Source organism: Labrus mixtus, chromosome 20, assembly GCF_963584025.1.
Source record: "Labrus mixtus chromosome 20, fLabMix1.1, whole genome shotgun sequence".
NCBI lineage: Eukaryota > Metazoa > Chordata > Actinopteri > Labriformes > Labridae > Labrus > Labrus mixtus.
The window spans coordinates 8,765,031-8,780,135 of NC_083631.1; the positions used below are offsets into that span (position 1 = coordinate 8,765,031).

A 15,105-nucleotide genomic window follows, 5' to 3' on the forward strand; every position below is an offset into this window, starting at 1 on the left:
CCCCCTGCACACAACATGACGATTTTTCAGTGATATTTATGATCTTGGTCTTGTTTTGCCCTGTCTTGGTCTTGTTCTTGACTCGGTCTCGATCCCTTAATTACTTGGTCCTGTCTCGGTCTCTGAGCACTCTGGTCTTTGGCTCTCTTGGTCTTGGTTAGTGTGGTCTTGACTACATCTACGTTTAGCCATAACTTCCAACCACGACTTTATTTTCCCTCAGTTGCATTATTTACAATCAAGTTAGCAACTTGTGAAGCTCCTGTGTTCACATCAAAAGCACTTCTTTTCACATGGTTTAGGGGATGGCTTGTCAAGATGTTGGACAGAACATGTAACCCTGTTCTGACACTCAGTTCAAGCGCTCTGATGTTGTTTGTGGCGTTATCAGTGGTAATGCAGATTTGCTGATCCTCTCTCAGTCTACAGGACTTAAGTGACTTTTTCAACTTTTAGCAGACTTGGTCTTTTAGATGTCAACAGTTTCCAATCTTTGATGAAATTAGTCATGACTTTTGCTTTTGCTGTCAGAGCCCCCAGACTTTGGAACAGCCTGCCAGAAGAGATCAAAGTTACAGAACCAGTTCCTCGTTTTATTTCTCTACTAAAGACATACTTTTACAAAATCACTTTAACCCTGTGATTTCATTTTGAATCTTTTATATGTTCTATGTTGCTTTAATATTCTGTATGCTTTTATTGTCTCAATTGGTTACCTGTATTGAAAAGTAAATACACAAATTAAGTATTATTATTATTATTATTATGAAAGCAATGGTGACCATGAAAATTAAGTTTACAAACAAAAACAATATTGTCACTTCAAAAATAAACACATACCAATTCTCTGGCTTATGTTTCTCATATTAAAAATGTCAGGCATCATCAGTGCTCATGTCTGAGCTTTTGGCTTTCAGTCCAAAGTTTCCGTTCAGTAGCTGGATGAGGAAGCACCTGCTGTGGTGGAGGTTTCCTGTGTTTTACATAATAACCATCCAAAGCTTGTTGACATTTCCAAAATCGGTTTGATTGTGTGTCTCGTTTATAATTTGAATTTCAAAATGTATGAGTGCATTCTAAGTGTTTGATAACAAATAGTATGTGATATAACAGTTATTGGATCCTTAATGTTTGAACATTTGCTTAAAATTAAAACCAACATTAAGTATGTATGTACGATAATGAGAATGATCTGCTGACTTGACTGTCTATTCGATTGTTTTGGTATTTAAAGTTGATTTAATCTGCTGATAAAAGTTTGAGAAAGATATAGCTTTACTTAGGGTTTTTAGTAGTGTTGTATTCAAGACCCCACTAAGTGAAACCAAGACATAACCGGGACCGAAGCACTCCGAGACCAAGACTAAGACATTTTGGGATCGAGACCGAATCAAGACCAAGACCAAGGCAGGGCGAGACCGAGACCAGACCATAAATATCTCAGAAAAATCATCATCTTGTGTGCAGGGGGCGTGTCACTCACTTAGACAGTAACACTGGGAAGGTTGCGGCTGTAACCGGGGTATGAAAATCAAATCATGAATGACTTGACACATTTTAGTTCTTTTAGAAAGAGGTGTTTTCCTTCTTATCCCAGTAATGATGTGGAAAAAATAGCCTATCAGTGGTGGTCTTGATTTAAAATCCCCGTAGTCCAAGACCTAGACAAGACAAAGTCAAAGACAAGACTGAGTCAAAATGGTTTTGATGCCGAGACAAGACCGAGACCTTCCAAAAGTTGTCTTGAGACCAGTCTTGATTTAAAATCCAGAGTCCGCGCAGCCCGATACCGAGATAAGACATATTAAAAATGCTTTTGAATCCGAGACGAGACTGTGACCTTCAAAAAGTGGTCTCGACACCGTTCTTGAGACCAATATCGATTCGGAGTACTTCAACACTAACTTTTAGAATAAAGTTTGAAAAATAACATAATAATTCCACAATACTGCAATTTTCCACTATTTGATTAAATATTTCTGTTCTTCAGGGTCTGAAAAATATGGGCCTGGATTTGTAAATATCTTCTCCTTTTTCTTTTCCTTGGAGACCATTCAGTATAGACAGGTTTTTGTATTACAAGTTATCACTGTGCCCCCCTGGTACACAGTGTCACACACTCATACAAAAACATTTGTCCAATACAGTTTGTGCTAAGTGTTATGTACCTTATCTCCGTCCCACTTCTTGCAGTCTAACCCAGATTTAATTGAATAACACTTTGGCGCCAGTTTATTTTTATTCTACCTTTTGAACCTTATAGTTTCAGATTTCTTAAAAAAAAAAAAAAATTAATCACAACTTCACTTCACACATTTACCTTACTTCTAGCTTTGCTTGTTGTGGAACCAGGAAGGTGATGTTTTTGGCACTCCGTCAAATTCAAACCGATTGTATTGAAATTTGGTCCAGGTACTAAGGGTGCACCGAGAAAGTCCATTGGTGATGGGCAAAAAAAGTGCAAACATTACAACACATAAGAACTCAATCACAACAAAACATCACAACAAAAATGCAACATATGGAAGAGACACCTGACCAGCAAAAACAAAACCCCAACAGTAAAAGAACAAAAACAAAAACCAGACCAACATTAGAATTTGAGCAGCGTAATAACTCATAACTCAGGCAACACATGACTTCTTACCTGAAACAAATATCCAAATATGCAAGAGCTGCACGTTTTGTTATGCATTAACTAGCAAGTTTTTGCATGCTAAAATGTTGAACTAAAAGACACACTAAACAAACGCTTTCCAGAGCTGGATCTATGTGTGCTGACCGTAGCTGCTGAGGAAGATGAATCTCCTCTGTTAATCACACTTGCACATTTGGCACAGTTATTCTGTGCTTTGTGCATATGACAACAAAATACTTTATCTCGTTAATTATCATCATTTATTCAGTGGCTTACAAACTTGGACAGTGGCCTCGGCTGCTTTTGTGAATGTCTTCCTCCGTTCAGTGTACAACAGTTTCTTTATGTAGCAGGAAGCTGTCTGACCATCTGGTTTCATTTTCATCTCCTTGGAAAGACGTTTTTGTCATTGGATTTATCACTGTGGCCGTCATATCACACTGTGATATAACACCATACAAAAAACTACACTCTGTACACTGGCTGTCACAGCACAGAAAAGCTTTAACTTTAAGTTTTAACTTTTTTTACATTATGATTTAAAAAGGGATCAGCAGGTTGAAATATCCCAGTGAACTGTTTTTGATAAATAATTGTAAAAGTGGAAAAAGAGCAAAAAAACCCAAATGTATTAAACTTAAATGTGTAGAGGGCTAAAACCACGGACAAAAGACGCTCATCCTTTTGTGAATAACATTATTGCTCTGGCATACTTTGCATGTTTGGCAGTTGGTTTGTAAATTCCCCCTTTCTCTTTTCATTTTTTTTATAAATTTTGTCATAGGGTTATCTTATTCTTGCGGAAGAATTGCCCAAGGAAATGTGCCTGGCCTTGATTTATGAATACCTTCTCCTTTTCTGCAGACAAGGTGTCTGTGTGCTTCTGTTTAGTTGAGAATAGGTTTTTGTACGACTACATATCACTGTGGCTCCCACTCCATACACGTTGCTTCATACTCGTACAAAAACCTTAGCCTCATAGGGTGCATGGTTTGTAATGTTCGTACGGGAGTATCTACTTTACGACGGTTCCTTTTTATGTTAAACCACAACATTATGATAGAAATTTACACTTTCACACGTGCATTTGTCTAAGAACACATTATTGTCAATTTTTCCTGAGAGTAGATTTGTTAGATTCGTGTAGGCTTCAGAATGAAGTGTCACCTACGTACTTGTTTGTGTGACAGCATTTTATGAGTCTCTCTGCTGATGGAGGTTTTTGTCATTGGGTGTATCACTGTGGCCGCTGCTATATAGTACACTGTGAAATAGCTCCATACAAAAACTGCACTCTGCACACTGGATATCCCGTCAACCAATTCTAGCAATTTAACAGTAGAACTTTTCACATTTAAACAAGATAAGCGCATTCTGCAAATGTTTTATTGAATCAGTTTTAACTTTTAATATCACAACCTGCTTTGGGTCCCTGTCTAAAATTCATCAAATTCCATTAAACAGAATCATGACAATGAGCTGTAAAATAATCGAACAGAAGCAGGAACCACTAACCGGCAGGACAAAACTAAAGGGACAACACATAGCCTCAGACTGCACACTTTACAATCTCTACAACCTTCTTCCCTCTGACTGATCTCTCACCTTCAGTACTGAAAGAGCCATGTCAAGCTTTGTGCCCACATCCATTAGACTCATGAAAGGCTGATCTTTTTTTTTTTTTTAAACCTCACTCTTTTTAACCTTTCTTAACCCTATTCATTCACCTATTTATCATGTTTTTAAGATATCCCACATGTTAACTTGAATGTTTATTATTTTCCAACCCTAGATTCTTTTTTAGCATTATTTATTGCTAATCTGTCATGCATCTTTTGTTATGGCTTACAAGCTTCACTCACTCAGGACTCTTTGATTGCACTTTGGATGTTGATATGTTAGATGTGTGTGTGTGTGGTTTGTTTTTTTGTGCTGTGATGTCAGTCATTTCAGCTCTGTGCACACTGATGCTTTCCTTCTAATAACAGTAATGACTGAGAAAGAAGCCAATCAATGGTGGTCTTGACCTTTCTTGAATTTAAAATCTGGAGACTGCCGAGTCTGAGACCGAGACATGGCCGAATTAAAAATATTTCGATTCCGAGACGAGATAGAGATCTTCAAAAAAGTGGTCTTGAGACCAAGACCAATTTCAAGTACTACAACACTACACAAAGGAGTTGTCAAATTGCTAGTCAGTTTGTGAAAATGATCTTTGTTGATACCAATTGACAGTGGGAAAGAAGGCTCGTCTAAGATGCTCTGTTTTTGGATTTACACACACAATTTGTTTTTCCCCTCCTCTCCTGAGTATCACTTCTGTGCTTCAACTCCGTGCATGAACAGGTTTTTGTATTACTATAAGTCACTGTGGCTCCCCCCATACACAGTGCCACACACTCGTACAAAAACCTGTGTCTGATATTTTGCATTGTTAGTTCTTCTTTTTTCCAATTCATACAATTTAAGCATCAGGAGCAATCTTGAAATTTTAGTATACTCTTTGAACCAAATTATTCTATGTTTCCCTTTTAAGCCTGATTAGCCTGATTTTTATATTTGATACACGCACATTTCAGCAATAAGGCCGTTCAAAGTGCTTCACACACGACATCCAGAGCATCATGACAAACGGAAAAATAGACATTAAAAATGAAAATGTAAAGATCACTCAAATAAAGCGTTAACAATCACAAAGAAGATTAAATATGAATATAGGTTTAAAAAAGTTGTGCACACAGGATAAATCCAAATTAAGGTCTGGTACGTTGAGTTGTTAGGTTTTTGTCACAGGGTGTATCACTGTGGTTGTTATAATGCACTGTGATATGACTCAGTTCAAAAACTCCACCCTGCAGACTCACTTTCTCCATATACACCATGCACATTTTCTTCTGTTCTAGTTTTTAAATTTCATCATATGTTATCACTTACCTTAAGCATCATTTAGCTGTTCATTTAGACTTGTAAGGATATATTTCTTCTTTTTTTCCTTCTGTAGGATGACTGTATTTTGCTGAAGCCAAAACCTCTCAGGGTTGTATATGGTCTTTAAATACATCATTCTTTTTACAAGAAAAAGACTGTTTGTGTCTGTTGAGAGGTTTTTGTATTGGTGTGAAACACTGTGGCCCCCCGTGTACACAGTGAAACACCACAACACAAAAACCTTCAAGACACAGGGTGGCTGCCTCATCCTTTACTGCAGTACACAAAGCAACCGCTCTGGTTCTAATCATTCAGATAATGCAAAACTATTATAAGGATTTGTATTACCATTGTGGTTTTCATTAAATTACATTTCTCAATGTTAGGGATAACTATTTAATTCTGGACGTTAAAACTGCCAGAGAATGAAACGTGATCAGTTCTTATCATAGTGAATATCTGCGCACTATTTTGCCAGCAAAGACACATGGATTTTATCCCTGAAAACTGAAAAATAGATGGATAGATGGATATGCGAACACCTCCTTAAAATACACCAGAAAACTGGAATTATTAGGAAAGATAATTGAACTAAGTCAATTATTAATGAAGAGTCAAGTAGTTTAAAAAGAACAGCAAAATAATTGATCAAATCTTTTTTTAACCTCAGAATGTGACTGTGCACACACTAAAGTATTTTCATAAAACTAAAATTAAACATGTTAGGTGATTGAAAATTGATACATGAAACACACCTACATGGGGGAACAGAATATGATAAAAAGTAAAGACATACAACATGAATGCTTTATTTTCACAGCAATTTACGCAGTGGCACAGGGTCTGTAGAAAACCAAGGATTATATCGCAGGGCAATGTATTAAACTGAATTAGATTTAATAACTGACATATGCTGACTTTGATTGGTCAATGGAAGGTCAAGTCAGAGCAAAATCTTCTACATAAACACTTATGTTATGTAATAAGATAACACAAGATATACTTGGGCAAATTTTCCTTGGACTCCATCCAATTGAGAAAAAGTTATATTGAACAATTACACAGAATAAAAAAATCTGCAACTACAGGCAGTTTGCAGTAGACGAGGGACAATAAACAATTTAACAGAAATTAAATTCAGTGTATAAGCTTGTCCACACACATTTTATCACATGCACAGAGTATGGCTGTTTAAAGATTAGTATTTTAGTGATGTTGAGCCGGTAAGCCTACTATTGCCACAGGTTCTGCATATTACACTATCCTTCTGTCAACATATTGTCTTTCTGAAACGCTCCCTAAAGCATGTTTGCACTGTCATAATTAGCAGTAACATTTTACTAAAGCTTCTGTTTGCCAATCTGATCTAATTTTTGATTTATCTGGAGCTTTGCTGACTGTACAATTAATTGGATTCATATGGATTAAACTTCTATATTTAGTAATGTTATAGTGTGTAACACTGTTTCTTAGCCCCAACTTACACCAATAACTACAGTGACTACAGTACATGACAAAGTATTTCCATACCTAAGAGACCTCTCAGTTTTCTAATGAAAATGTTAAAATGTTATAGATAGTAGAAATAGATCGCTTAACATATTAAAAAAATAAAAAAATAGAGGAGTGAGCAATTCTCTGCTTGTTTAATCTAATATTTCAAACTTCAATGTGTTCATTTTCTTAAAGCCTGTTTTTTAAGGAGATTCATCAAGAAAAAGGTGGAACCTAACTTTTATCAAAAGCTGAATATTTTACAACACAGACGAGTCGAGTTGCTGCAGTTCAGTTTGGAATATTTTCTTGCTCAGTGCCTTCTGCCTTAACTGCTTTTTGTACAATAAGCTGTCTTTTTAATGATTTTATACTTACTATAAAGTCCCATGAATGTGTCAAATCTAAAAATGTTATAAGAACTCACATAGTGGTGGTTTGAATACCTTTTACCTTTTTAGGTTAACTGCATCAAGACAACAGATCATTTTATGCGTTTGCCACTAGATGGCAGTCTTCGCTTACTTTGGTCAACTTTATAAGGCAGCATGCATGTGAAGCATCACAGCAACAGCTGCCAGAATAATCTCCCCAAACCCAGCCTAACAGAACTCAACAACAGGGGCCATAACACGCATTGAAACTTCAGTACAACAGGACATCACATATCCACTAAACACCAACCTCAACCCACTTCCCTCGGGTCGGAGGTACAGAGCACTGAGGTGCAGAACGGCTTGCCTTTGGAAAAGCTTGATCCCTGCTGTTAAAGATGCCCTGAACAAAAGGCCTCACTGAACAAGCCAGAGTGTGAACTTTTGATTGCTGTTTGACATTGTTTGTTTTGTGTAGAAACTGTTCTTTGGTTGAAATTGTCTGTTGGACAGAAACCGTGCTGTGAAAAGGATAAAGTCTGAAGTCTCTAAAATGTTCCCTTTTATTTCAACAAGCTGACATTATTGCACACTTCTTTTCAAGTCAAACTCTTCATCAACTTGCTTTAATAAAGAATTTTTGAAGTGAATCTAATAAACAAAAGATGACACATTACACATGAAGAAAATGACTGGTAAATAAAGGGAGAATGATGAATAGAAATGTAGAAATGGCTTGGAGGTCATTTTATCAACCAATTCTTCATAACCCTGTGTTTAGCAATCAGAGATTAGTAAAGGAATTTGTTAAGAAGAAAATGAAAGTTTTGTCAGTTAATGTTATCTCATGTTACCAGCCTTAAACTAAATTACTTTTTTTTTGTAGATTGCATCCTTGTTCGGTTTTCAAAAAGAATGTAAGAAGATAAATTAGCAACTAAAAGAGAAAGAAACAATAAGAAGAGATAAAAAACAATGAGGGTTGATATAAGCTATAAGCGCTTTTACACCGCAGGTCACACCTACACATTCACACACTGATGCTACTGATGTCCATCAGTAACTAATCCCATTCATACACATTCACACACCACCAACGAAGCAGCGACTTGGTGTTAAGTGTCTTTCCCAGGGACACATCAGACATGTAGCTGCAGGAGCTGGTGATCGAACCCCCCACCTTCTGGTTCAGAGACGATCAACTCGACCAAATGAGCCACAGCCGCCAACACTTTTCTGTAGAGTTGTGCTGGTGGGCGGTGTCTACAGTGTGCATGTTTGCCTCTTCATGCTTGGATACAAACTGGTTTGTAAATGTATGCAGTGGCATACGAGTCTCTCACTTGAGGAAGTTTATTTGTAGCTCAGACAGTTTCTACAAAGTTTCAGTGGCACAGGTGTGGTCCCAGAGGTGCACAGAGAAGGGGGAAGTGACTCTCTAAAGATGATATGTTTAGCAAGGCCAGGAAACTAGAAAACCCTTCTGAGCTTAACTGATAAAAGACATTTGCAAAGATCGACTTGATGCAGAGTTATTTTTGATGTTCTTCGATTCCTCAAAAGCTTTTCAACACAGGCCCACCATCATTTCTAGTCAAGGCCGCCCATAATGAGGGGAAAAGGGAAAGCTTTCTGGGGCCTAGCCGCACTGGTGGACCTATTATGGTTAGGTAAAACATTGTCCATCCTCATTTTAAGCAATAAGTACCATTTATTTGAACTAAAATACTCAACATTACTTATTGACACAACAAAATTAGACATTTTATTTTGTGTTGCCTGTATCAAAATGCTATCCCCCTATTCTTAAAGTGGGATGGTTTTTTTAAAAAGGCGCATGAGATATATATATTTTTTTATATATAATTGTTTATTTGAATCAGGGACAGTGTACAAAAAAAAACATTAGTTTCAGAAGAGAAGAGATGCTTTGTACCAGATTTAACTAGCTAGCTAATTTCCATCTGTTGTCTCTGGGCAGATGATGGAAACAGCAAAATACAAATCAACCAGTCACACACACACACAGACACACACACACACACACACACACACACACACACACACACACACACACACACACACACACACACACACACACACAACACACACACATTTCATAAGAGAGAAGAAAGACACAGAACATTTTGCAGATATTAAAACATTATGTACAAGTTTCCCTGAAATGTAAAGACATGAAAACCATGGATTTAGGTTACAGAAAATACACTTTAATAGAATGTTTAAACATCATGTATTACATTTTTGAAATTACAATATACAGTAGTTTGTGGATTATGTTCATGCTTTTAAAACTAGATGAAAAAGAAATACCAAAAATCACAAATGTACTTGTCTGTGTTGTGCATCCGTTCCATCCCTTATTGACTCCTTATCTGAAAAATAAAGGAAAACAATATTAAAAAATACATTCATTTAACTTGTCAATGACACATTGATGAACAGTGGCGTGATTTGAAAAGTCTGCTGCTTGTGCAAGAATATGATTCATTTACGGCGTTTTTACGTTTCCTTGGTGATATTTTCTTGAATAAAAGTTCATATTAGACATACAAAGCATTTTAAAACAGACCTTATGGTCACTACAGACAGACGCAGTAGTGCCTTGAGCCTAGCAACAGTGAGCGCCGTGAGAGCTCAGTGAGAGAAGCTCTGAAATTGAGGTTGTGAACGCTGCCAGAACAAATAAAATAGGCGTTAATGGACACAGGCTTTTTTTGCATTTTAAAGTAATCTACCTTTGAATTAGGTCAATCAACCACATTCAATTCTCCACTCAGAAGGTAAACTTCACAGCCTTTTTTTTTTTTTTAACATGTCAAATTTCCTTTAGCTTAACGGGTAGATTCATTTGAAATACATCTGAACCAGAAGGGTTTGTAATCCATCACATGTACAAATAGATTCATCTAACTTTCACGTCCATGTCTCTAAATGTGTAGTGTCTTTTCATATCCTGCACATTCTGGTCTGTGAAGATCTGAAGAAGTTTTTACACCCGCAGAAAAAATGATGCTCATGAGTTTGTAAGTAGTATTTATATCGCTTACATCACTGACATTGATTTCATACCTTCCAATGATAGTAAAACTATAATACAACATACTGTATAAGTCGGTAAAACTAATGTGCAGAAAAAGCCTTTACCTTGACTAGGCTGATTATCATGCTATAGAAGAGAGAGGCTATGAAGAGGAATATGAAAGAGGCGGCTGTGGACCACAAGCTGCTGAACTCATCCTCTTCAACGGCATCATGTATGTAGTATTCACCCCCACTCACTTTTGACTCTGAAGGAAAATATAAGAGGTGGTTAGATGAGAGGTGTCTGTGTGTGTGTCTGTGTATCTTAACATAGTCTTTGTACGTTATGGAATAGTGCATATACACTAGTGTTTCTCTCTCTTTGACATGTTATATGGTAATTTCTCATGTTGCATAGTGAAACAGCAACATAAAAAACCCTGCTGTTTTGTGCTTGTTCTTCAATTTGTTTGATGTTATAATTCATTCATGAATATGTAACAAACTTTTTCTCAATGCAACATTTATTTGAAACACTCAGCACACATATCAGGCTGTTAGATCACTTGACAAAGACAGATTAAAACACCATTTTATGACAAACAGAACAAAATTGAGACATGGATGTTGTTTTTTACAATGACAGACACTGGTGACATCACAGGGTGCGCGTTTTAACATCACATGGTTTGCAAACACAGACAGCAGAACACATGAGCACTAAAAAAACAACATTTAGAGCTAAGTCTTCTGTATGTCACATTCTAAGGAGTTACCCTGGGCCTTAGACACTGGCTGTGGATTCATGGAACTATTGCTGCCAGCAGGCCAGACGTTGCACGTGTACGTGTGGTTGTTCCACTTGTCCTTGGTTGTGTAGTAAATACTTGTTACTGAGTAGCCTTGTTGGGTCTTCTGAGGTGGGAAGTTAATGCCATCAACATAGTTTCCAGTCTTTTGTCCGATGTACTCAGACCAGGCGATGTAGTAATCCTGCTGTTCAAGACTGGAGACCAGGCACACTAGAGTGACCTCGTTTCCTTTGCTGATTTCCTCCTCTGGGAGGACGTGGACGGTCACTTTTGTTTTCTTCCAATCTGAAAGAGACATTTGATTTAGAGAAGGACGTTCATTTACAGGATTTATATTCACGTGTAAGTAACATACTGTACCTCCTTTATGGACAGTCAGGTCTTGAATTACTGGTGTCATATTGTCTCTCATGGCAGAACATCTCACTTTGTTGACTGTCTGCCACTCTGAGAGACGCCGAGTCAACGTGCTGATTTTGCTGTGTTGACCATTTCCGGAATTTTCCGTCAAAGTAATGCCATCAGACACATTGTGTTCATTAATTTGCCAAGTTATTCTCATGTCGTTTACAACACTACTGTCTTGTCCAGAAACGATACAGTCCAACTTTGCCTGGTTGTTGTTGAACAATTCTTTGGGACTTGGTTGGTTAAGGGCCAATGTGACAGCAGCTACAAAAAAAGAGAGTTAGAGGAATTCATCTCGTATCACCTTGATACTGTATTATTGTTTACAGTTTAGTTGTAGTAAATAAACAGCAGTATTATGATAGGATTGTATTAGACTTGTACCTTTTGAGGCCTTCTTCATATATGTTGTGCCTTTGTGTGTCACCTCACATGTGTACACGGCTTTACTGTCCCAGTCTGTGTTCCTCACATTCAGAACACTGACAGCTGAAAATGTGTTCCTGAATGATTTGGGGGGCCAAGTAGTGAAGCCAGTTTCTTCTATTTCATTTTTCTTCCATTTTACCGTCAATTCATTGGGAAAAAAATCATCAATTGAACACATCAGAGCCTGAGTGTCTCCTCTTGGCACCAATACCAACGTTATCTTTGGAGGGAGTTCGGGCACTACGCAGGTGAATGAAAGAGCAGAGATGGAGATTAAGTTGAAATCAGATCAATCTGAAAGAATTTGTTCAATAATACTGGATGAAAATTGGAAATATATAGACAATTCTGAACATAAAAACAAGAAAATGCATTTGGACAAAACGTAAAAGAGCCATGACAGAAGGTTAAAAATCACCTACTTTCAACTTTGACACTTTTGGATCCTCCAGGATACGTCATAGAACAGTTAAAAGATTTCCCTGAACCCCAGTCAGATTTGGATACTTGGGCCAGACTAAGACCTGTGAATTTGTTGTCATTGACAGTTGTAGAATATTGTACAGAAGTTAAACTGGTCCCGCTGGCATCCGTCCACTGGAAAGTACTCTTTGGGGTGAAGTCATGAGCCAGACAACCAACAGTGATTTGATTTCCAGTCCCAGAGCCGCATTGAACCACAGGGAACAGAGTCGGTGCAGTTCCTTTAGAAAAGATTTTATAAAGCCAAATTAATAGAAATTACTGATTATTATCACAACTGCCTTTTTTAAATGTAAACAAAATATATTTTATATTTTAATGACAGAATTACAAAAGGCAGACCCAAAGTGCTCTATGTTAGATCAATCAATCAAATAGTCAGAGTGAGGGGGAATGAGCTGCTGACCCTCCGCTTCCCAACCAAAGTCCCTACAGACTGAGCTACTGCCCGCCCCTATCTCATAACTATCTCATTGTTTTACATTATTTTGATGTTTTCTTGCAAGTGGCAATTTTTCCCCCCAATATTTTATTTATTCAGTCTATAAAGTATTAAAAAATAATTTTCCATCTTTATTAAAACTCACATAATCGTGGATTCCAGATTGTCTTTAATAGACGGAAAATGGAGGTATTGTGAATTTTTACCTTTATGAAAAAATGTTTGAATAATATATATATTTTTAAATTATACTTAATAAAGAATCTGATTAAATAAAAATGTAAATAAAGTTGATTCCAGAAATCCTCACATCTATCAACTTTTTGAATTTATTTAGCCAGCTTGCACAGTAAACAAATATAAGACAATATTTTGAAAACAATATGAGAAAATCTAACATACATCTTATTTTTGTTTGTCTGGTCAACACAAGTCAACGGATTGGAGGTGAACATACTAATGAAAGAACCTCACATAAGCAAAACCTTAAGATGTCATGATAATAATATAATTTGTATATATAATGTATTAAATGAGTATTTAGAATATTTATGTAAGCCTATTGTTTAATAGTTGCCAATTTGTGGGAGAAAGTTATTTTATGAGCTATGCTCTCAATATCAACGATCAACAATTTAATCTTCATTGTGAAAATAAAGTCTCATGAAGGTAAATTTTCCTGCAATTTACTTTATATTTATTTCATACTTTCACACAGAGACCTCCTATTGAAACACAGAAAACTTAAATATATCTCAGCTCAACGCTAGTCTTACCTCTCATCACACAGTATGAGGTCTTGTGAATATCCACAAAATAAAAAGTTGGTGAATATTAATGTGGGGAAAACATTCTGAGGTCCTCACCAGCAGCAGTTAAAATCCAGACAAAGTCATGTTTACTTAAAACCCTGTCCTGCAGAGAGTTGTAATGCCAAGAAAGCCGTTTTCTAATGCTTTCAAGGAAACAGCTGCATTACCAACCAACTGTCTCTGCTTTCTGATTCTGCTATTTGTAAACCTAAACATTACGACCGGGTCCAACTTCTCAAGCATCAAAAATCAGTTTAAAAAAAGATAAATATAGTAATCACTAAAAAGGTTTTAAAGTGACTTACCTGAATTAATGGTGACTGCAGTCCCTTGACCCCAGTAGTCAAAGTAAGCACAGTGATACATCTCAACTCAATGCTTCAACAAAAACCTGAAGAACCAGAAAAACACCTTATTAAAGGTTTGAAAACCACCAAGTCCTGATCTGTAGGAAACTCTAGTGTCCCCCTATAAGCGTATGTTCATGTTGAGTCTTTGACTCTTTTTAAAGTTGAGATTTACTAAGAATAACATTTACATACATGAACTACCTACGACTTCAAACTACTAAATAAACAACTTTTACCTAAAAATCTGCTTATAAAAACCATTACACATTAGTTTCCTTATAGTTCAATGTGAGATATTTTGTCCAGTCCCCTTTTGTCCATCTTTAAAATAGGATAGTTTAAGATTGTTGCTCTCAGGTTTTTGTACAGCTGTATATCACAGTGCCCACCCCAAATAACACCGTGATAAAGCCTCATACAAAAACTAAACACTGTTTCCTGTATGGAGCGTCAGGAAACGTTTATTATTAGCAGTGGGTAACAATCACACTGAACTTAAATTCTATAATTTTCTTCATCTTGTAATTGATAATTTGTCATAATGAATCATTGTGATACTTTGGCTTATGTATGCATATTAATCTGAATATTTGAGAAACAAGAATTCAGATGATGGTAAATAGAAGATGATGCCTATTCATCTATTATCTATGATAATCCTCAAACTAAAGCATCACAATCTTTTATTTTAGGAATCTATTGTTAAAAATATATTTTATTTTCTAAATATCAAAACAAATGATCAAAGATTTTGTAATGAGAATTAAAAATGTAGTAAGTTTGCAAGTTAATTTAATACGTTTGCATGGACCATAAGTCAATTGGAGGGATCAGTCATGAGTATGGCAGCTGTGGCTTAGTGGTAGAGTAGGAACTGAAAGGTCTGGGTT

The 15,105-nt window shown here is 36.5% G+C and overlaps 1 protein-coding gene and 1 gene segment (V, D, J or C); both read right to left on the reverse strand.

The window, feature by feature from the left end:
- The window catches only part of LOC132995291 (Ig heavy chain Mem5-like), a 28,256-nt gene that overhangs the window by 9,597 nt on the left and 3,554 nt on the right, over positions 1-15,105 (reverse strand). The window lies entirely within an intron of this gene.
- LOC132995288 (immunoglobulin heavy constant mu-like) lies at positions 9,644-14,916 on the reverse strand. The segment is given in 7 exon segments: positions 9,644-9,830; positions 10,603-10,745; positions 11,256-11,576; positions 11,652-11,963; positions 12,084-12,368; positions 12,551-12,832; positions 14,171-14,916. Coding segments are annotated over 7 exon segments (1,419 nt in total).